General features: G+C 50.9%; 2 protein-coding genes across 3 annotated transcripts in view; both read right to left on the bottom strand.

Annotated features, from left to right (window-relative positions):
* Positions 1 to 420: 420 nt before the first annotated feature.
* LOC144496902 (DNA-directed RNA polymerase I subunit RPA12-like) lies at positions 421 to 10,113 on the bottom strand. The gene is made up of 5 exons (XM_078217510.1): positions 10,029 to 10,113; positions 8,871 to 9,001; positions 7,172 to 7,278; positions 1,998 to 2,107; positions 421 to 699 (listed from the first exon to the last, which is right to left on the bottom strand). The coding sequence occupies exons 2-5, from the start codon at positions 8,992 to 8,994 to the stop codon at positions 675 to 677; spliced, it is 366 nt and encodes a 121-aa protein (XP_078073636.1). The 5' UTR covers positions 8,995 to 9,001; positions 10,029 to 10,113; the 3' UTR covers positions 421 to 674.
* Positions 10,114 to 14,193: 4,080 nt separating this feature from the next.
* Positions 14,194 to 21,102, bottom strand: part of LOC144496888 (pre-mRNA-splicing factor ATP-dependent RNA helicase DHX16-like) — a 38,760-nt gene continuing 31,851 nt past the window's right edge. For both annotated transcript variants that reach the window (XM_078217483.1, XM_078217481.1), the window contains exons 17-21: positions 20,490 to 20,557; positions 19,876 to 20,038; positions 19,055 to 19,216; positions 16,814 to 16,987; positions 14,194 to 14,916 (exon numbers count right to left, since the gene is read on the bottom strand). In XM_078217483.1, the coding sequence (XP_078073609.1) occupies positions 14,788 to 14,916; positions 16,814 to 16,987; positions 19,055 to 19,216; positions 19,876 to 20,038; positions 20,490 to 20,557 (696 nt within the window). In that variant the 3' untranslated portion in view covers positions 14,194 to 14,787. The remainder of the gene's footprint in view (positions 14,917 to 16,813; positions 16,988 to 19,054; positions 19,217 to 19,875; positions 20,039 to 20,489; positions 20,558 to 21,102) is intronic.

Genomic DNA, 21,102 nt, shown 5'->3' with positions numbered 1-21,102 from the left:
TCAAGGTTGTGAAGTTTCCCACCTCTGTTACCCCTCCCCCCAGGCAGAGCATTCCAGACTCCCACCACCACCCTCTGGATGCAAAAGGTTTTCCTCAAAGCCCCTCTAAACTTGCTGCTTTTTTACCTTAAATCTCGGCCACAAAAACAGAAAATGCTGGAAAATCTCAGCAGGTCTGACAGCACCTGTGGATTATCCAGGGTCGAAACTCTATTCTCTCTCCGCAGATGCTGCCAGACCTGCTGAGATTTTCCAGCGTTTGTTTCCGATTCCGGTATCTGCAGTAATTTGCTTTTATCTTAAACCTGTGCTATGGACCCCTCTCCTGAGAGTGGAAGGTTCTTCCGACCCATGTCCCTGATACACCTTTGTACAACTTTAAGCCACCATCACGTGAACGTTCCAAAAACTCTTAACATCTGAATTTGGTTTGTTTATTTACACAATCTGAAACGGAATATCGTACAGGGAGGGAGAGACCATGAGAGAGAGAGAGAACAAGGGAGGCCTCACTCTGCAATCGGCCCATTAGCTGCATGAAGGTACAGTTTCCGACACCACTCACAGCCAGACGCTGCGACCATGTCCCATCTGACCGTCAATGCGGGAGGCTTCGTGCTGGGGTGAGGCACCATTAAACCAGCTCCTGTCACACACTCGGAGCTCTCCCGCCATTAGGAGTCTTCCTTCTCTTGGAACCTGGAAGAATGAGATAGAACTCATCAAATGATAGAATATGATAGAATCCCTACAGTACAGAAAGAGGCCATTCGGCCCATCGAGTCTGCACCAACCACAATCCCACCCAGGCCCTCCCCCCATATCCCTACATATTTTACCCACTAATCCCTCTAACGTACACATCTCAGGACACTAAGGGGCAATTTATCATGGCCAATCAACCTAACCCACACATCTTTGGACTGTGGGAGGAAACCGGAGCACCCGGAGGAAACCCACGCAGACACGAGGAGAATGTGCAAACTCCACACAGACAGTGACCCGAGCCAGGAATCGAACCCGGGTCCCTGGAGCTGTGAAGCAGCAGTGCTAACCACTGTGCTACCGTGCCGCCCAAATGTGCTCCAAAGCCTAAGGTTTCCATCACAGGCGACGCGGTGGTAAGGTCACAGGATGAGCAATCCAGCAGCTAACGCTCTGGGGACAGGCATTCAACTCCCACCACCGCAACATGGGTGGCACAGTGGTTAGCGCTGCTGCCTCACAGCTCCAGGGACCTGGGTTCGATTCCCAGCTCGGGTCACTGTCTGTGTGGAGTTTGCACATTCTCCCCGTGTCTGTGTGGGTTTCCTCCGGGTGCTCCGGTTTCCTCCCACAGTCCAAAGATGTGCTGGTTAGGTGCTTTGGCCGTGCTAAATTGCCGCTTAGTGTCCTGGGATGCGTAGGTCAGGGGGTATAGTGGGGTAAATATGTGGGGTTATGGGGATAGGGTCTAGGTGGGATTGTTGTCAGTGCAAACCTGATGGGCCGAGTGGCCTCCGTCTGCACGGTAGGGATTCAATGATTCTATTTTAAACTAAAGTCAAGCAAGTGGCAGTAATGGTGACCATGATAAACACTGTCAATTGTTGTAAAAATCCATTCAGTAATGCGTCTTTAGGGAAGGAAATCTGCTGTCCTTACTCGGTCTGACCTACATGTGACTCCAGATCCACAGCAATGTGGTTGGCCCCTCTGAAGTGCCTTTAGTGAGACACTCAGTTCAAGGGCAATTAGGGATGGGCAATAAATGCTGTCCCTGGCAGTGACGCCCACATCTCATGAACAAATGTTCGAAAAGGGCACCATTGTTCGAGTCTACTAGAGCCATTGTACCTTGCTGCCCCCCTGCCAGGAACCAGCAAGCTCACCCCTGCCCACTGCGCTGCATCTCTTATACCATTAACAACACCACGCTCCCCGACTCTCACTAAACGGGTCTGCGCCACCCTTCACAATGTCCCCCTCGCTGACCCCGCCAGGCTCTGTACACCCACCTGCAATTCATACACGTGTAGAAGACAGTCTGCCCTTCATCTGCCGAGCGGGTCTGCCGCGTGTGATACACCATCCCGTCGTGTCCGCAGCGCGAGCACTTCCGGTCCACCTGCAGGCAGAACGCACACTGGTTAACAGCAGGAGAAACCCCCCCCCCGGCCCCACACCCTGTCACCCACAATGACAGAGACTGGGCAGCCGCCGCCATAATTTGCACCTTCCCCACCCGCGGGTCTGAACCTGTTCACACCATTTCACCCCACCCTGTCACCAGCCCTGCACCCTCTCCATTCAGAGACGCTTCCCACTTGGAACAGGAGACGGACATGAGGGGAAATCTGATCACTCAGAGGGCCGTGGGTCTTTGGAACTCTCTTCCCCAGGGCAGGGGGGGGGGGGGGGAGAGAGTATTAAACATTTTTAGGCAGTGTTATAGATTCTAGACTAACGAGAGAGTTTAAGGTTATCAGGGGGTGGGGGGAGGGAGGCAGGAAATCAGCACTGAGACCGCAGACAGGTCAGCCTGGATGGTTTTGAGGTGTGGGGCAGGGGCTGAATCTCCAACTCTGCTCTGAATTTGTGCGTTTGTGTACATGTCATCGAAGCCTATTCCGCCACGATTCATGGTTAACCTGCGACCCAACTTTGCCTGACAACCATTAATTACCCTCGGCTAAGGAAGGTTTATTAATCACAAACTTAAAATTAGCAACTGATTTTGCGGAAATGTGTTCGGAATGAGAGTGTGTGTGTGTGAGAGAGTGCGACTGTGAGTGTGTGTGGGTGGGTGGAGGGGTGCGTGTGGGGGGCGGGGACGTGCTTGGGGGGTTGCATGGGGGGGGCGCGCGCGTTGGGGTCACGTGGGGGGGCATGTGGAGGAGGCTGCGTGTGGAGGAGGCTGCGTGTGGAGGAGGCTGGGATGTGAAGAGATGTTTCCCACCTTCCGTTCTGCAACGTCTGTCTCTAAGATGTGGACTTTGTCCTGAAGCACGGCCCCCGTCACTTGTCCCGCAGCCCCCGGTCACTCGCCCCCCCCCCCCCCCCCCCCCCCCCCCCCGTCACTCGCCCCCCCCCCCCCGTCACTCGGCCCCCCCCGTCACTCGCCCCCCCCCGTCACTCACCCCCCCCGTCACTCGCCCCCCCCCGTCACTTGCCCCCCCTGTCACTCGCCCCCCCCCGTCACTCGTCCCCCATCACCCATCCCGCTCCTCCCCTCTCAAGAAACAAGCAGCAGAAACGCTTTCTCTCTATCCACTCTGTCAGTGTCCCTACATATCATGAGAGCCTCGAGCAAACAGCCATTAATCTTGTAAATCTCTGGAATACCACCCAAGCGTGTTCATCTATCTCTCTCTCTCTCATCACACTTGGGAGTCCAGTTTCATTCTGCTGAATCAATGTCGCACTTCCTCTAAAGGCCAATATATCCACGAGCGACAGCTTATTGACCTTTCAGGGAACCGAGGGATACGGAGAACAGGAAGAATCCGAAACTGAGACCAGCGACCAGTCGCAATCACACCGAATGGTGGAGCAGGCTCGAGACGGGACGCATGGTCCCATCCTGCCCCTATTTTTCTTTTGCTCCTGTTTTAGAACATAGAACAGTACAGAACAGAACAGGCCCTTCGGCCCACGATGTTGTGCCGAGCTTTGTCTGAAACCCAGATCAAGCTATTTCCTCCCTATCATCCTGGTGTGCTCCATGTGCCTATCCAATAGCTTCTTAAATGTTCCTAAAGTTTCTGACTCCACTATCCCTGCAGGCAGTCCATTCCACACCCCAACCACTCCCTGAGTAAAAAGCCTTCCTCGGACATCCTTCCTATATCTCCCACCATGAACCCTATAGTTATGCCCCCTAGTTACCACTCCATTCACCCGAGGAAATAGTCTTTGAATGTTCACGCTATCTATCCCCCTCATCATCTTATAAACCTCTATTAAGTCTCCTCTCAACCTCCTCCGCTCCAGAGAGAAAAGCCCTAGCTCCCTCAACCTTTCCTCATAAGACCTACCGTCCAAACCAGGCAGCATCCTGGTAAATCTCCTCCGCACTCTTTCCAGTATCTCCACAGCCTTCTTATAGAGGTGACCAGAACTGCACACAATATTCCAAATGTGGTCTCACCAAGGTCCTATACAGTTGCAACATAACCCCACGGCTCTTAAACTCAAACCCCCTGTTAATAAACGCTAACACACTATAGGCCTTCTTCACGGCTCTATCCACTTGAGTGGCAACCTTCAGAGATCTGTGGATATGAACCCCAAGATCTCTCTGTTCCTCCACATTCTTCAGAACCCTACCTTTGACCCTGTAATCCACATTCAAATTTGTCCTACCAAAATGAATCACCTCACATTTATCAGGGTTAAACTCCATTTGCCATTTTTCAGCCCAGCTCTGCATCCTATCTATGTCTCTTTGCAGCCTACAACAGCCCTCCACCTCATCCACTACTCCTCCAATTTTGGTGTCATCAGCAAATTTACTGATCCACCCTTCAGCCCCCTCCTCCAAGTCATTTATAAAAATTACAAATAGCAGAGGACCCAGCACTGATCCCTGTGGCACTCTGCTGGTAACTGGTTTCCAGTCTGAAAATTTTCCATCCACCACCACCCTCTGTCTTCTGTTAGATAGCCAGTTACCTATCCAATCGGCCAAACTTCCCTCTATCCCACACATCCTTACTTTCATCATAAGCTTTTATTATTTTATTCTTTCATGGGATGTGGGTGTTGTCGGCAAGGCCCGGATTTATTGCTCATCTCTAATTGCCCCTTGAATGGACCATTTTGGGGGGGTCGGGGGTCGCAATTAAGAGCCAACCACATTGCTGTGGGAGTCTTGAGTCATGTGTAGGCAGGACCGGATAAGGACAGCAGATGAGATTTTTCAGGACAATCGATAATAGTTGTCATGGTAATCACCATTTGGACTAACATTATAATCCAGACTGATTAACTGAGTTTAAATTCCAGCAGCCCTCCCTGATAAGTTTCTGACAAGCGCAAAAAACAAGAGGGGTGAGGGACTTCTAATAAACACCGGAATATAATAACTCCAACAGGTATCGGGACGCAGGATTCTTGAAATGTATTCAGCAGAACATTTTTTAAGCCTGGACGTAGAAAACCCAACAAGAGTAATGGGAAGATCTTGAGTTTTAAGGGAATGAAGTTAAGCAGGTGGAAGAGGTTACCGATGGGAGCGCATAATTCAGAATTCACTCCGATTTAGGGCAGTTTTTAAAAAAATATTCATTCGTGGGACTTGGGCGTTGCTGGCTGGCCAGCATTTATTGCCCATCCCTAGTTACCCAAGGGCAGTTGAGAGTCAACCACATTTCTGTGGCTCTGGAGTCACATGTAGGCCAGACCGGGTAAGGACGGCAGATTTCCTTCCCTAAAGGACATTAGTGAACCAGATGGGTTTTTCCGACAATCGGCAATGGTTTCAGGGTCATCAGTAGATTCTTAATTCCAGATATTTTAAATTCAAATTCCACCACCTGCTGTGGCGGGATTCGAACCCGGGTCCCCAGAACATTAGATGAGTTTCTGGATTAATAGTCTAGCAAAAATAGCATAGGCCGGGGGCGGTGAGAAGTTTGCAGATGAGACAGAAATTGTTAATTTAGCCCCTTGAGGATGTTAATCCATTAAATTAGACCAGGGTTAATCTGTGTTCCAGTTATTACAACTGGTCGATCGCTGGAAGAAAGTTCCAGACTCCTCCCGCCTCTGCTGTGTGGAAATGATTCCTCATTTCACTCCTGGGGGTGGGCGGGGATTCATTTTTAGACGGCAACCTGTTAAGCCACCAGAAATAGTTTTCAATCAACCCAAATTAGTTCCCCTTAATATCCTGAAATCTTCAGTCGAAACAGCCCTTAACCCATTTAAATTCCATGGAATACAATCTCAAACTGTGCAATCGCGTCCCAGGGCAGTTAACGCTTTGGAATTCAAATACCATCCTGGTAAATCTAAGCTACTCTTCCTCCTCTCTCCCCCCACCATGGCCCTCTATCCCTCCAAAGCCAGTGTGTGTGGTGCCCAGACCTGATCAGTGTTCCAGGATGTGGAGATGCCGGCGTTGGACTGGGGTAAACACAGTAAGAAGTCTCACAACACCAGGTTAAAGTCCAACAGGTTTATTTGGCAGCAAAAGCCACTCGCTTTCGGAGCGCTGCTCCTTCGTCAGGTGATCACTCACCTGATGAAGGAGCAGCGCTTCGAAAGCCAGTGGCTTTTGCTGCCAAATAAACCTGTTGGACTTTAACCTGGTGTTGTGAGACTTCTTTCACTGATCCAGGCACAGCCTGACCAGAGCTTTGTACAACTGAAGCACAGTCTCTGGATTCCAGTCCTCCAGCAGCTATAAAGGTCAGCATTCTAACATCCTTTCTCGTGATCTTTCTGTACCTGTTCTGGACACTTTATTGATCTGTGTACATCCACACCCACCTACGGCCTATGTTTGGATATCCGCTGCTTCTCGATTTCAGTGTTTAGAATGTATTCTGTTCTCTATTTTCCAAGTGCAGCAAATGACCACACGTTACACTCTATATTGGCACACTTCCCGCTGCCTCGGAAAAACAGCCAGCATCATTAAGGTCCCCACGCACCCCGGACATTCTCTCTTCCACCTTCTTCTGTCAGGAAAAAGATGCAAAAGTCTGAGATCACATACCGACCGACTCAAGAACAGCTTCTTCCCTGCTGCTGTCAGACTTGGAGTGGAGATGCCTCAAATCTGCAAATATCTGCAGATATCCACTCCATCTGATGAAGGAGCAGCGCTGCGAAAACTAATGGCATTTGCTACCAGATAAACCTGTTGGACTTTAAAACTCTTACACTGTCTGTCCTGCCAACATGCCCAAAGCATGTTGTTCCATCATACCTCCTGACTGAAGGTCTCTCTCTCTTATTAAGTCATCCCATTTGAAGACACTTCTAAAACGATCCCCCACCCCAACAGTGTTCCCTTCCCAACACCAACAATCCCAACCACGCCTCCCATATCCAACCACACACCCACCGTATCTGCATGCTCCCCCCCACTCCCAAGCCAATTTAAACGTCTTCCTTCTCGTTGCCTCCAATTCACTAAAGCGTGCGGCATCCCCTGCGACCCCCTCCCCTCACGGCCACTCACCACGGGCCCTTTCAGCTCCCCTTCCTCGGCCTCGGCTGCCATGTTTAGCTGCATCATCTCTGGATTGTTGAACACCACCTCCGAGTGGATCTCCGTTCCCTCAAACTCTGGAAAAGAACAGCGTTAGCCACGGAGAGCCCACGTTTCAGAGACACCGGCCAGCCCACGCAGGAGCCTCAAGCTACCACCGGCCTCGGCAAAACTCCCAGCATAAGATTCTGCGACTGCGACTGATTTTCAGAACCTGGAATGTCCAAAGATTTTACCCGGCGAGCACAGATTAACATTAAGCGGTTCAGTTTTGACTCGTTCTCGGGTGATTTAACAGTCACGATAGTTGTGGAAACTGGAAAAAACTGATGTTGGCGAAGAAACAAACATGTTTTATGATGGAGCTCCTTAGAGTCTGGAGCTTAAACTGCCTTTAATGCTCAGAATACGATTAGGCGTTAGTTTTAAAATCAGTTTGGAGCTAAAACCTTGTGAACAGAAGGTGACACTCAGTGTAAACAAACTGTGCATTGCTGTAATAGACCCGTCCAAGAGAGGAAACCTTTATTCTCTGAGATTATAAAACGTGGTCCTAACTGATGATTTTAAGTGCTTTTGTGTGGGGTTTGAGTTAAGATATGTTGACAAGAAAATGTGACTTTATTTGTGGCTTCTCTGTAACTGGAACATGGGCTGTTTTTGTGATGGAAAGTAAACTTCTGGAGTTTATGACCGATAAAGCTGGGGTTGTTGCAAAGCTGGGGTGACATGAGATGAATTGTGACCTCAAACCAAACTCAAACCAAACCCGGCCCAAACCCAGGCTCTCAAACAAAACCCGGTCCAAATCCGGGTCTTCAAACCAAACCCAATCCAAACCCAGGCCCTCAAACCAAACCCGGCCCAAACCCAGGCCCCTCAAACCAAACCCAGGCCCTCAAACCAAACCCAGCCCCTCAAACCAAACCCTGCCCCTCAAACCAAACCCTGCCCCTCAAAAAAACACAGTCCAAACCCAGCCCCTCAAACCAAACCCAGTCCAAACCCTGGCCCTCAAACAAAACCCAGCCCACACCTGGGCCTTCAAACTGAACTGGGCTCAGATAAGGGCTCACAAACAAAAGCCCCATCCCTCAAACTAACCTATTGAAGCATGCCATGGTTTCATGGACAGTGTAGAGGGAGCTTCACTCTGTATCTAACCCCGTGCTGTACCTGTCCTGGGAGTGTTTGATGGGGACAGTGTGGAAGGAGCTTCATCCTATATCTCGCCCCGTGCTGTACCTGTCCTGGGAGTGTTTGATGGGGACAGTGTAGAAGGAGCTTTACTCTGTATCTAACCCCGTGCTGTACCTGTCCTGGGAGTGTTTGATGGGGACAGTGTGGAAGGAGCTTCATCCTATATCTCGCCCCGTGCTGTACCTGTCCTGGGAGTGTTTGATGGGGACAGTGCAGAGGGAGCTTTACTCTGTATCTAACCCTGTGCTGTACCTGTCCTGGGAGTGTTTGATGGGGACAGTGTAGAGGGAGCTTTACTCTGTATCTAACCCTGTGCTGTACCTGTCCTGGGAGTGTTTGATGGGGGATAGTGCAGAGGGAGCTTTACTCTGTATCTAACCCTGTGCTGTACCTGTCCTGGGAGTGTTTGATGGGGACAGTGTGGAAAGAGTTTTTTCTGTGCATTCAGCCCCGAAACCTGGACACTCACTGTGAACACTGATTTCGAAATCACACTTGCCACACGTGACATACTCTGTGAGGCCGGGCAGTGGCAAAATGGTTCCACACTCTGGGCAGAAATCTGGGTCTGTCTGGAAGCAAGAATCAGCCATTGCAGGTCTGTGGGGGATGAAAGAATTGGGTTTTAGTGAATGTGGGACATGAATTGCCTCTTCTCTCACCTCCAACACTGCAGCCTCTCCTCAGCACCTAATAAATCTCATTATCCAAAATCATCACAAACTGTCGTTCTTTTCCTTCCCTGTCGCTCAAGGATTTGAATTAAAGGACTGCTTCGGGTTCCAGAGTTGAGGCTGCCATCCTTCAATGTCAAAGCCTCCAGGACCTTTCGTGAATCATAGAATCCCTGCACTACAGAAGAGGCCATTTGGCCTATCAGGTCTGCACTGACACCCTGACAAGAGTATCTTATCCAGGCTCTGTCCCCACCATATCCCCTTAACCCCACACATTTACCATGGCTGATCCAACTAACCTACACATCTTGGGAGGATTTAGCATGGCCAATCCACCTAACCTGCACATCTATGGATCGTGGGAGGAAACTGGAGCTGAGTTAAGTGAAACTGGAGCACCCGGAGGAAATCCATGCAGACACAGTCAGCTGAGGCCGGAATTGAACCGCTGTTCCTGGCGCTGTGAGGCAGCAGTGCTAACCCACTGTGCCGCCGTGCACAACTGGTAAATGATCCCTTGACGATGTTTTGACGTAGGAGGGGAGTTCTTCCCAGTGTCTCCGATTTATCCCTCAAACAAAATCACAGAAAATGGATTATCCGGTTATGATCACATTGCTGTCTGTGGGAGCTTGCTGTGTACAAACTGGTTCCAAAAGAACAAACAGTTCTGACTTGTATTCTCATTACTTTTCTTAGTTGCTACTGTTTTCCTTCTGGGCTGTGGTATTTCCTACATGACTGTCCCAGGGAGGTGTTTCAGAGACTGCAGGGCACTCTGAGCCCCCCTGAGCTTGTGAAAGGCGCTACAGAAATGCAATATCTTCCCTCCTCCCTGCCATCCCTGTTCAAATCCTCCTCCAGCTGCTCCGTCCTGTTCCACCAGCCCCTCCCCTGTCCCCTTGCTCTGAATTTTAAGTGATAAACACCTACAGCCCCAACTCACTCACCTTCAGCCTGCGACTCAGGCCCCGGCACCACAACTAGGAAACATCGCCCACTCCTCCACACACAGCGCCACCAGGCGGAGGGGAGGAGGAGCCGCCAGACACAGCGCCACCCGGCGGAGGGAGGAGGTGCCGCCAGACACAGCGCCACCAGGCGGAGGGGAGGTGGAATCGCCAGACACAGCACCACCCAGCTGAGGACAGACACAGCGCCACCAGGCGGAGGGGAGGAGGAGCCGCCAGACACAGCGCCACCAGGCGGAGGGGAGGAGCAGCCGCCAGACACAGCGCCACCCGGCGAAGGGGAAATGGAACCGCCAGACACAGCGCCACCAGGCCAAGGGGAACCGCCGGATACAGCGCCACCCGGCGGAGAGGAGGAGGAATCGCCGGACACAGCGCCAGCCGGCGGAGGGGAGGAGGAATCGCCAGACACAGCGCCACCTGGCGAAGGGGAGGAGGAGACAACCAGATGCAGTTGAGTAGCTGGGGTCATGAACCCAGCTGATGGTCCTGTTGGACTAGTCAACTTTCAGTTTCTTCTTTGGGGGGGTGGGGGGGGGGGGAGAAGTTACTGAACAAATTCACAGGAGTCTGCTGATAAACTTTCAACACAAAGAGTAAAACATTTATTGTAACAGAAAAACTGATGGAAAGATCTCAATAACACAATGATTCAAATATTTCCGATTCCTTCACCCAAGCTGTATCTTTACAGCCACATACAAATTCAGAAATGTAAAACAATTTACCATATCTTATACTCAGGGTAAATACGCTGAACACGTGAACCAACTGGCAAACTGTGGACAGATATACCAAATGACAGATGCGACCAAAGTAGATTCCGAGGATTTCCCCGCAACCCACCAGACGCTGGTCACACTGTGAGCCACCAGGTCTCACTGAAACTTCTTCATGAGGGTTTCCAAGCTCTACATTTGAAGAACTCAGCTAGGAATACTCTCAAACTGTTGTCCCCACTCGGATGACCTTAGCAAGCACGCATCTCCAGGATTCCTTCACCCTGGATCTCAGATTAGACTTGAGCTTCAACTTTCCAGCACATTTTCAGATCTGCGTCTGTGCTAAGCAGAACACCACTGCTCCAAATGGGTACTTTTAGCCTTATCGTTCACAACATGAAGTGACAGAATCCTATGGGCGGCAGTGGTTAGCACTGCTGCCTCACAGTGCCAGGGACCCAGGTTTGATTCCCGGCTTGGGTCACTGTGTGAAGTTTGCACATTCTCTCCTCGTGTCTGCGTGGGTTTCCTCCGGGTGCTCGGGTTTCTTCCCACAGTCTGAAAGACGTGCTGGTGAGGTGCATTGACCCAAACAGGTGCCAGAGTGTGGTGACAAGGAGAATTTCACAGTAACTTAATTGCAGTGTTAATGTAAGCCTTACTTCTGACTAATAAATAAACAAACTTTTTCAGCATAGGAGGCGGCCATTCGGCCCATCAAGTCTGCACCAACCACAAACCCACTCAAGCCCTATCCCCGTAATCCCCATTTGCTAGTCCCCCCAGACACTAAGGGGCAATTTAACATGGCCAACCAACCTAACCCGCACAACTTTGGACTGTGGGAGGAAACCTGAGCACCCGGAATACCCACACAGACACAGGGAGAATGTGCAGGCTCCACACAGACAGTGACCCGAGCCTGGAATTGGTGTGTCTATCCATAGCTCTCTGAAGGCGGAAAGGCAGGTTAATAACAAAGACAAAGAACAATACAGCACAGGAACAGGCCCTTTGGCTCTCCAAGCCCACACCGCTCCCTGGTCCAAACTAGACCATTCTTTTGTATCCCTCCATTTCCACTCCATTCATGTGGCTATCTAGATAAGTCTTAAACGTTCCCAGTGTGTCCGCCTCCACCACCTTGCCCGGCAGCGCATTCCAGGCACCCACCACCCTCTGTGTAAAATACGTCCTTCTGATATCCGTGTTAAACCTCACCCCCCCTCACCTTGAAACTATGACCACTCGTGAACGTCACCACCAACCTGGGAAAAAGCTTCCCACCGTTCACCCTATCTATTCCTTTCATAATTTTATACACCTCTCTTTGGTCACCCCTGATCCTCCGTCTTTCCTGTGAGAACAACCCCAGTTTACCGAATCTCTCCTCATAACTAAGCCCTTCCATACCAGGCAACATCCTGGTAAACCTCCTCTGCACTCTCTCTAAAGCCTCCACGTCCTTCTGGTAGTGTGGCGACCAGAACTGGGCGCAGTATTCCAAATGCGGCCAAACCAACGTTCTATACAACTGCAAAATCGGACCCCAACTTTTATACTCTATGCCCCGTCCTATAAAGGCAAGCATGCCATATGCCTTATTCACCACCTTCTCCACCTGTGACGTCACCTTCAAGGATCTGTGGACTTGCAACCCAGGTCCCTCTACGTATCCACACCCTTTATGGTTCTGCCATTTATCGTATAGCTCCCCCCTACGTTAGTTCTACCAAAATGCATCACTTCGCATTTATAATAAGGTGGCCAAAAAGGCATATGGCACACTCGCCTTTATCAATCAGGGTATGGATGATGGAGTTGTATAGAACTTTGGTGAGGCCACAGCGACATTACTGTGTGCAGTTCTGGTCACCACATTATAGGAAAAATTTGAACGCACTGAAGAGGGTGTAGAGGAGATTCACCAGGATGTTGCCTGGGGTGAAACATTTAAGTTATAAAGAGGGGTTGGATTGGCTTGTTTTCTCTGGAGCAGAGAAGACTGAGGGGCGACCTGATTGAGACGTTCAAGATTATGAGGGGCATGGTCAGAGTGGATAAGGAGCAGCTGTTCCCCTTAGTTGAAGGGTCAGTTATGAGGGGACACAAGTTAAAAGTGAAGGGTGGGAGGTTTAGTGGGGATTTGAGGAAACACTTTTTTTACTCAGATTGGTGAATGTCTGGAATGCACTGCTTGGGAGGGTGGTGGAGGTGGGATCCTCACATCCTTTAAAAAGTACCTGGATGAGTACTTGGCACACCATAACATTCAAGGCTATGGGCCAACTGCTGGCAAGTGGGATTAGGTCAGGGCCTTTCATGCGTCGACGCAGACTCAATGGGCCAAAGGGCTTTTTCTGAGCTGTAGTATTCTGTGATTCTGTGAACCCAGGTCCCTGGCAGTCAGCTGTGCTAACCACTGTGCCACCATGCCATCCCAATCTTCGACTACCTCCATAGGTCTACAGGGCTTCCCACAAGCCTTATTTACTGAGTTAATTCGCTTAATTAACCTTCACGTTCTCGTACATCCTATGAATCTCTCCATAATCCCAATACTCCCTTATCAACCACATTCTGATCCACTCTTCATATTGACCCCAATCGTCCCCAATCTCCTCCCTCAGACCCTCTGGCATGTGAGCCCTCATCACATCACTCCCTATCACTGTCCTACATTCCACCTCGTCATCCCTGCTGTTAGTCTCCAGCCCAAACCTTGCTGAACTGTGTCTTATGCTCTCATGGGAGCACCTGCATTCAGGGTAAGTGACAAAGATGCTGGCAGTATCAGATGAATGATGTCCCAACTGTGTACGGTCCTAGCACATTCTATCAAGGCTCACTTGACTGCAGTAATGAAACTGACAATAGGGGAGGCGATGGCCTAGTGGTATTACCGCGACACTATTAATCCAGAAACTCAGCTCATGTTCTGGGGCCCGGGTTCGAATCCCGCCATGGCAGATGGTGGAATCTGAATTCAACAAAACAAAATTTGGAATTAAAAATCTACCAATGACCGTGAAACCATTGTCGATTATCGGAAAAACCCATCCCTCTTTCGGGAGGGAAATCTGCCGTCCTTACCCGGTCTGGCCTACATGTGATTCCAGAGCCACAGCAATGTGGTTGACTCTCAACTGACCTCTAAAAGGTCTGAGCGAGCCACTCAGTTCAAGGGTAACGAGACACGGGTGATAAATGCTGGCCAACCAGCAGTGCCCATGTCCCACGAATGAATAATAAAAAAGGCTCCCTGACAGAATCCAGTGACCAAGCCTCTCGGCTCTGTCATTGAAACACACTGACTATAGGCTCCGAAGGGAATCAATGATTACAGCATTAGGAAAACTCTATTGCAAGTACAGAGGGTACAGATCTTAAAGAAAGACACAAGCTCCAAATGTGTTTTATATACAAATGCCAAACTTTATTTGAAACCCCAATAAGAGGCTGGTCGAGACAGCTGCAGGCATCTCGCACTGCACAACCCCCTGAGAAACAGTCAGTGCTGCAGGTTGTAACTGAACCAAGCCCTGTGGCGACGGCTCCCAGCACAGGCTCCGTAAACAACCGAGCTTTTTAAATCGGTAACTTTCCTCGTTTGGTTATTTTGACGGCACCTCTGATCCGTCGCAGTGATGGCGGCAGGAGCCCAAACCGGCCAGGGTGAGGCGGGAGTGATTGTCGACACAGGAGTTCTCCACCAAGTCCCGAGCCGTCACCGGCTGGAGCGACGGAGATTCCTCACAGGGACGAGAAACGCTCCTTCCAGTGCAATCCGACCAGTGTCAAAATGCAATCCCGGTAACGCCGGCAAAACCGTATGATCCACACATTGTCCATCTGTGTGTAACGAACCAAATCGGGGAGCAGTGACACGGAAGTCCGAGTGTGAAGTGGAACTGCCCTGGGATGGAGGTGAAGAAGGGGGCAGCGCGCGCACACACACACGCTGCTCACATTCCTGGCACAGCCGTTTGATCCCAGCGGTCCACCCTCACCTTCCCTCAGCCCAGCTCCTCCCGGGCCTTCCCCACCTTCTTCGGCATCTTCTTGTTGGCTGCGTCCTGCAGCTCTTTGGACTTGTAGTAGTGGGGAGCGACCTCCAGGAGCCAGCCACTGTCGATCTCGATCACCTGGGACGGAAGGGCAGATGTGAGACGGACACACGGAGTTTAAAGGTACGCAGCACTGTGCAGACAGGGAGATTGATAGAAACATAGAAAACAGGAGCAGGCTACTTTCAGCCCTTTGAGGCTACTCTACCCTTTATTATGATCATGGATGATTCTCCAACTCAGTAATCTCCTTTTGCTTTCCCCAGCATGTCTTTTGATCCTCTTCGCCCCAAGAGCTACATCTAACTCAGTCTTCAAAACATACAATGTTTTGGCCTCAACTACTTTCTGTGGTAATGAATTCCACAAGCTCACCACTCTCTGGGTGAAGAAATTTCTTCTCATCTCCGTCCTAAAAGGTTTACCCCGAGTCCTCAGACTGTGACCCCTAGTTCCGAACACCCTTCCTGCATCTACCCTGTCGAGTCCTGTTAGAATTTATGTTTCTATGAGATTCTGCCTCCTCATTCTTCTAAACTTCAGTGAATTTAGTCTGAATGCACTCAGTCTCTCCTCATTGCTCAGTCCCACCATCCCAGGGATCAATCTGGTAAATCTTCTCTGCACACTGTTCCTGCACTCAGATCCTCTCGCTATGAAGGCCAACAGACTATTGGCCTTCTTTACACCTGCTACACATGCATGCTTACTTTCAGTGACTGGTGTATGAGGACACCCAGGTCTCCTCGCATATTTCCCCTCTTTCAATCTATAGCCAGGTACAGGGGGTGGTACGCTCAGTGGGGAAAGGGGAGGGGGTGTACAGTGTTGGGGGTAGAGTGTTGGGGGTGGGGTAGCATGGGGAGAAGGGGGAACTGACTCATTACAAATAGAGAAGATGACAAGGCCATCCTAAGGCTCCATCAATAAGGGAGCAAACTCACCTCCATTTGCTATGTCTGCTGCCTTACAGGGTGTCAGCCATGGGCAGCGCAATGCTCTCGAACATGGTGGGTTCAGGTCCCACTCCCAGGGACAGATAGATTCCTGGCTGATGCTCCCTGTGTGGCGCTGAGGGACAGCGGCAGTGCCGGGGGGGCGGGGGGGGGGGGGGGGGGGCTACGCCATTCCGGAAGGGACATTAAGTGGAAGGCCCTCCCAGGTGGCTGTAAAAGATCAAACGCAGCCACGACTTTGCTGAAGATGGAGGTGATTTCTCGCAGGTCACTAATTCAGCCGTACAATCATAAAATCCCTACAGTGCAGGAGGCCATTCGGCCCTTCGAGCCTGCTCTGTGATTCATTTTGATCATAGCTGATCATCAAATTCAATATCCTGATCCCCCCTTCCCCCCATATCCCTTGATCCCTTTACCCCCAAGAGCTATATCTAATTTCTTCTTGAAATCAGACAATGTTTTGGCCTCAACTACTTCCTGTGGTCGTGAATTCCACACATTCACCGTCCTCTGGGTGAAGAAATTTCTCCTCAGTTCAGTCCTAAAACGTATCCTCAATCTATGATCCCCTCGCTCTAGGCTCCCCCACCATCGGGAACATTCTTTCTGAATCTAGTCTGTCTCACCCTGTTAGAATCTTATAAGTTTCTATCCGATCCCCTCTCACTCTTCTGAACTACAATGAACACAATCTTTAGTCTCTCCTCATATGACAGACCTGCCATCCCAGGAATCAGCCTGGTAAACCTTCGCTGCGCTCCCTCTATAAGCAAGGACATCCTTCCTCAGATAAGGACACCAAAACTGCACACAATACTCCAGGTGTGGCCTCACCAATGCCCTGTAGAATTGCAGCAAAACATCCTTATCCCTACACTCAAATCCTCTCGCTATGAAAGTCAACATACCATTTGCCTTCTTTATTGCTGGGTGAGACGCCAAAGTCAGTCAGCACCTTGAAGGTTCCTGTGTAGAGCGCGGGAACCGGTAAATAGAGAGGGAGAGGGAAACTGTACCTGTCTCATGAACTCCTTTGTGGTGAAGACGAGCTCGTGGTAGATGAGCCACCGGGGCTGATCCTCGAACAGGCTGCTGTTGGGGTGAATGTAGACTGCCTGCTGGTGCTTCACCGTCTTGTAGCCGGTGCGGGTGAGCCGGGCCGTGTGGTAGAAGAAGCCGGCGGTGATGGCCTTGAGGGGTGAAGAGCTGTACGTGAGAACACTGCTGGAATTTCCAACCACCGTAAAGACACACCCGTCTTCCCAGGTGGACATGTTTATTGAATCCAATTTCAAACCCATTGCCTTGGTGAGGTTTCACAGAACTGTACAGCTCAGGAAGAGGCCAATCTGCCCTTCATACCTGTGCTGGCACTTTGGTAGATCTATCCAATTTTCCCCATTGGCCTCACCCCCCCCCCCCCCCCCCACCCACCCAGTACTCCCCGCCCCGCACCCCCCCTCCCCCTCCCCCCACCACCTGGCAAAACCTATCCTTTCCGAGTATTCATCCAACTTGTGACTAAAAGCTAGATTGAATCTACCTCCACAGCCCCATCAGACAGCGCATTTCGGATCACAACTCTAAAGCAGAACAACATGAGCATCTTGCCCTCTGGTTCCTTGTCCGTTTACCTTAACGCTGCGTCCTCTGCTAACCGACACACCACCGCTCCCCCACCACTCCCACTCCTTTATTTATTTGATCGAAACCCCTCATGATTTTGAACACCTCGATCAAATCATTCCGGAAGCTTCTCTGCCCTCAGGAGAACGGTCACCACTTCTCCAATCCCTTCATCCACCTGAGTGCCTCATCTCCGGTACCATGCCAGACTGGCCGATAGGAATTCACATCAAGTTGTCACTATAACCGCCGCATCCGATAAGAACCCCAATTCCAGTCGGACTGCTGCGGGATAGAATGTTCATGTGAAACTCTGGGATTGGGGCAAATATTTCACACCAGTCCTGTGTGGAGCTAGACAGATCTGCAGTTGGCAACCCGGCTAGAGATGGGTACAAAATGGTGGTACATTCACCGCTCCCCAAACTCTGCACAAATCGGAGCAGTGCACTTTCGACCGGAATGTGATCCGGTTCTGCAGTTTATCACAGCCTGGCATCATCAGATCCACCTGAAGAGACAGGGTGCTCCCAAACAGCCTCTTTCACCCCCAAGTGGACAGGGACAGGCCTCTGCTTGGATCTCCACTAATGGGACCACATCCTCCTGGCTCCCCATCCCCTCAATGACAGGCCCACCCCCTCACCGGAACCTCAAAGACCACATTCTCCCCACACCCTCAATAACAGGGACCAGCTCCCCATCCCCCAACAGGGACCAGCTCCCCATCCCCCAACAGGGGCCAGCTCCCCATTCCCCCAACAGGGGCCAGCTCCCCATTCCCCCAACAGGGGCCAGCTCCCCATTCCCTCAACAGGGGCCAGCTCCCCATTCCCCCAACAGGGGCCAGCTCCCCATTCCCCCTACAGGGGCCAGCTCCCCATTCCCCCTACAGGGGCCAGCTCCCCATTCCCCCAACAGGGGGCCAGCTCCCCATTCCCCCAACAGGGGCCAGCTCCCCATTCCCCCAACAGGGGCCAGCTCCCCATTCCCCCTACAGGGGCCAGCTCCCCATTCCCCCTACAGGGGCCAGCTCCCCATTCCCCCAACAGGGGCCAGCTCCCCATTCCCCCAACAGGGGCCAGCTCCCCATTCCCCCAACAGGGGCCAGCTCCCCATTCCCCCAACAGGGACCAGCTCCCTCCTCCCAATAGGGACCAACTCCCTCCTCCCTGCCACTTAATTAAGAGGGAAGTGGGAGGGGAGGGGTAATATGTCCTCACGATAATGTCAGGATGGTTAGGATTATTAAAGGAATCTACAGGGCAGATTGGGATCTGGTGCAAAGGTTCAGAATTCAGGGGAATGACCTGCAAACCAGCGCTTGGCCCTTCAGAGATGACATGAGGAAGCACCTCTTCACACAAAAGGTTTTGCCGCTCTGGCTCCAAACTGCGGAGGCTGGAGCTCCACTGCAAATTTCAGGACCGAGATTGAACGAAGGTTTTAATGGTTACGGACCCAAGTTGGTCGTTTGAATCAGCCACGGTCTAATTGAATGTCTCAAAGAACTGTCTGGTCTCTTCCATTCTTACGCTCCTGACTCTTGCTCCCACTCTGACCATGGGTGCAGTTGTTTACAGCGAGATACTGGGGCCCAGTGAGCCGTTGTTTCTAACCCACACACTCACCTTGCGGATCAGGATGTTATCACCAGCAGAAGATTTCATTTCAACCTCAATCCTCTCCATCAGACCCTCCAGCTGCTCCCGCACATCCCGCGCTCTCCTCATGGAACGAAATTGAATGAAGTTCTCATAACACCACTGCGTTGAATAGGCGCTTTCAACCCACTGCAGTCCGGGGGAGTGGAGGCAGGAAAGGGAAGGAAAGGTTTACACGATCCTCAAACACAAACAGATTTACACAGCCCCTGAATACAGGGAGAGGTACACAGTCCCCAAATACAGGGGGAATTACACAGCCCCGAATACCAACAGATTTACACAGCCCAGGGGGAATTACAGAGTCCCCGAATACAGGGGGAATTACACAGTCCCCGAATACAGGGGGAATTACACAGTATCCGAATACAGGGGGAATTACACAGTCCCCGAATACAGGGGGAATTACACAGTCCCCGAATACAGGGGGAATTACACAGTCCCCGAATACAGGGGGAATTACACAGTCCCCGAATACAGGGGGAATTACACAGTCCCCGAATACAGGGGGAATTACACAGTCCCCGAATACAGGGGGAATTACACAGTCCCCGAATACAGGGGGAATTACACAGTCCCCGAATACAGGGGGAATTACACAGTCCCCGAATACAGGGGGAATTACACAGCCCCCGAATACAGGGGGAATTACACAGCCCCCGAATACAGGGGGATTACACAGCCCCCGAATACGGGGGGAATTACACAGCCCCCGAATACGGGGGGAATTACATAGCTCATAAATGTGGAGAGATTTACACCGACCTGACAGTTTGGTATTCCCTCACCTGTGTATAGACATTCAGCAGCACCATGTGGTCTCCACCAGGCAGGAAGAAGTTCATGCGTGCATTGTCTGCATGCACCACCTTGTCTTTGGGTCGGTAGAAAATGGCGTTGTTGACAGACAGCATGGCTGCGATAGTTAGGATCTCCTCTGAGCATTGGTACCTGTGGGGACAGCAGAGTGGCAATGAGTGCACGGGAGTCTGTGTCAACAGCCTGTTCACAGTATTAGCCGCTGTATGACACCAATTTCAAGTCTGAGTGGGATGAGTTGTGATGGCTGGAGAAACCTAATAATCATTCAGAGCTGTGATAGTGGCCGTGGAGGTGACGTTATTGAGGTGTTTTTTTTTAAAATTAAACAATACAGGTAAAGTTAAAAAAAGATTATTCCTGGCCAATGATTAAAAACCAAACTGATTTTAATTAAGTCAAAGCAACATTAACAAGAGGAGTTGATTTGTGAGGAGGGTTGCCGAGACAACATGGGGTGGTGCTGGGGATAGAGGGTCACTCAACTGAGAGAGTCAGGCCGATAGAGGAACAAGCCTCACTCAGACCTTTGGCCATTTCTCTCTCTTCCCCGTTGTGCTAACCCGCGTTGATCATTACTTACTTCTCAGAGGCCAGGATCATTTTGGACAGCATGGGATCCACAGGGAGCTCCGCCATCCTGCGACCAAGCTGGAACAACAGAGACAGGGAACGTTATAGAGACAAGGAACGTTAGGGAGAACAGGACGTAAGAGAATAGCGCTGGACATCAGGATCAAGAGCAGGGGAGGTGGTGGCAGGCAAAGCAGGAGCAGGGGAGGAATGATGTTGGACTCAGAACCCCTACAGTACAGAGGGAAGCCATTCGGCCCATCGATTCTGAATCGACCACAATCCCACCCAGACCCTATTCCTGCAACCCCCACACATTTACCCTGCTAATCCCCCTGATACTAGGGACTATTTATCATGGCCAATCCACCTAACCCGCACATCTTTGGACTGTGGGAGGAAACCGGAGCACCCGGAGGAAACCCACGCAGACACGGGGAGAATGTGCAAACTCCACACAGACAGTGACCGAGACTGGAATTGAACCTGTGCCCCTGGCTGTGTGAGGCAGTGGTGCTAACTACTGTGCCACCATGCTGCCCCGACTATACATTGAGGAACTCGATGGGGGAATGTGTGGAGCTAAGGAGATCTCTTTGAGGTATACAAAACAATGCAATGAC

Source organism: Mustelus asterias, chromosome 8 (genome assembly GCF_964213995.1).
Source record: "Mustelus asterias chromosome 8, sMusAst1.hap1.1, whole genome shotgun sequence".
Lineage (NCBI taxonomy): Eukaryota > Metazoa > Chordata > Chondrichthyes > Carcharhiniformes > Triakidae > Mustelus > Mustelus asterias.
The sequence above is the reverse complement of the archived record's forward strand: the minus strand, read 5'-3'. Positions and strand labels throughout refer to the sequence as shown.

What these genes read in the sequence shown, in the direction of transcription:
- LOC144496902 (XM_078217510.1), bottom strand. Translation starts at nt 8,994, where the DNA reads ATGGCTGATTCTTGCTTCCAGACAGACCCAGATTTCTGCCCAGAGTGT. An exon ending in GGGAGCTGAAAGGGCCCGTG is followed by an intron (nt 2,108 to 7,171) that starts GTGAGTGGCCGT and finishes TTCTGCCTGCAG; the next exon opens with GTGGACCGGAAGTGCTCGCG. An exon ending in TACACGTGTATGAATTGCAG is followed by an intron (nt 700 to 1,997) that starts GTGGGTGTACAG and finishes TCATTCTTCCAG; the next exon opens with GTTCCAAGAGAAGGAAGACT.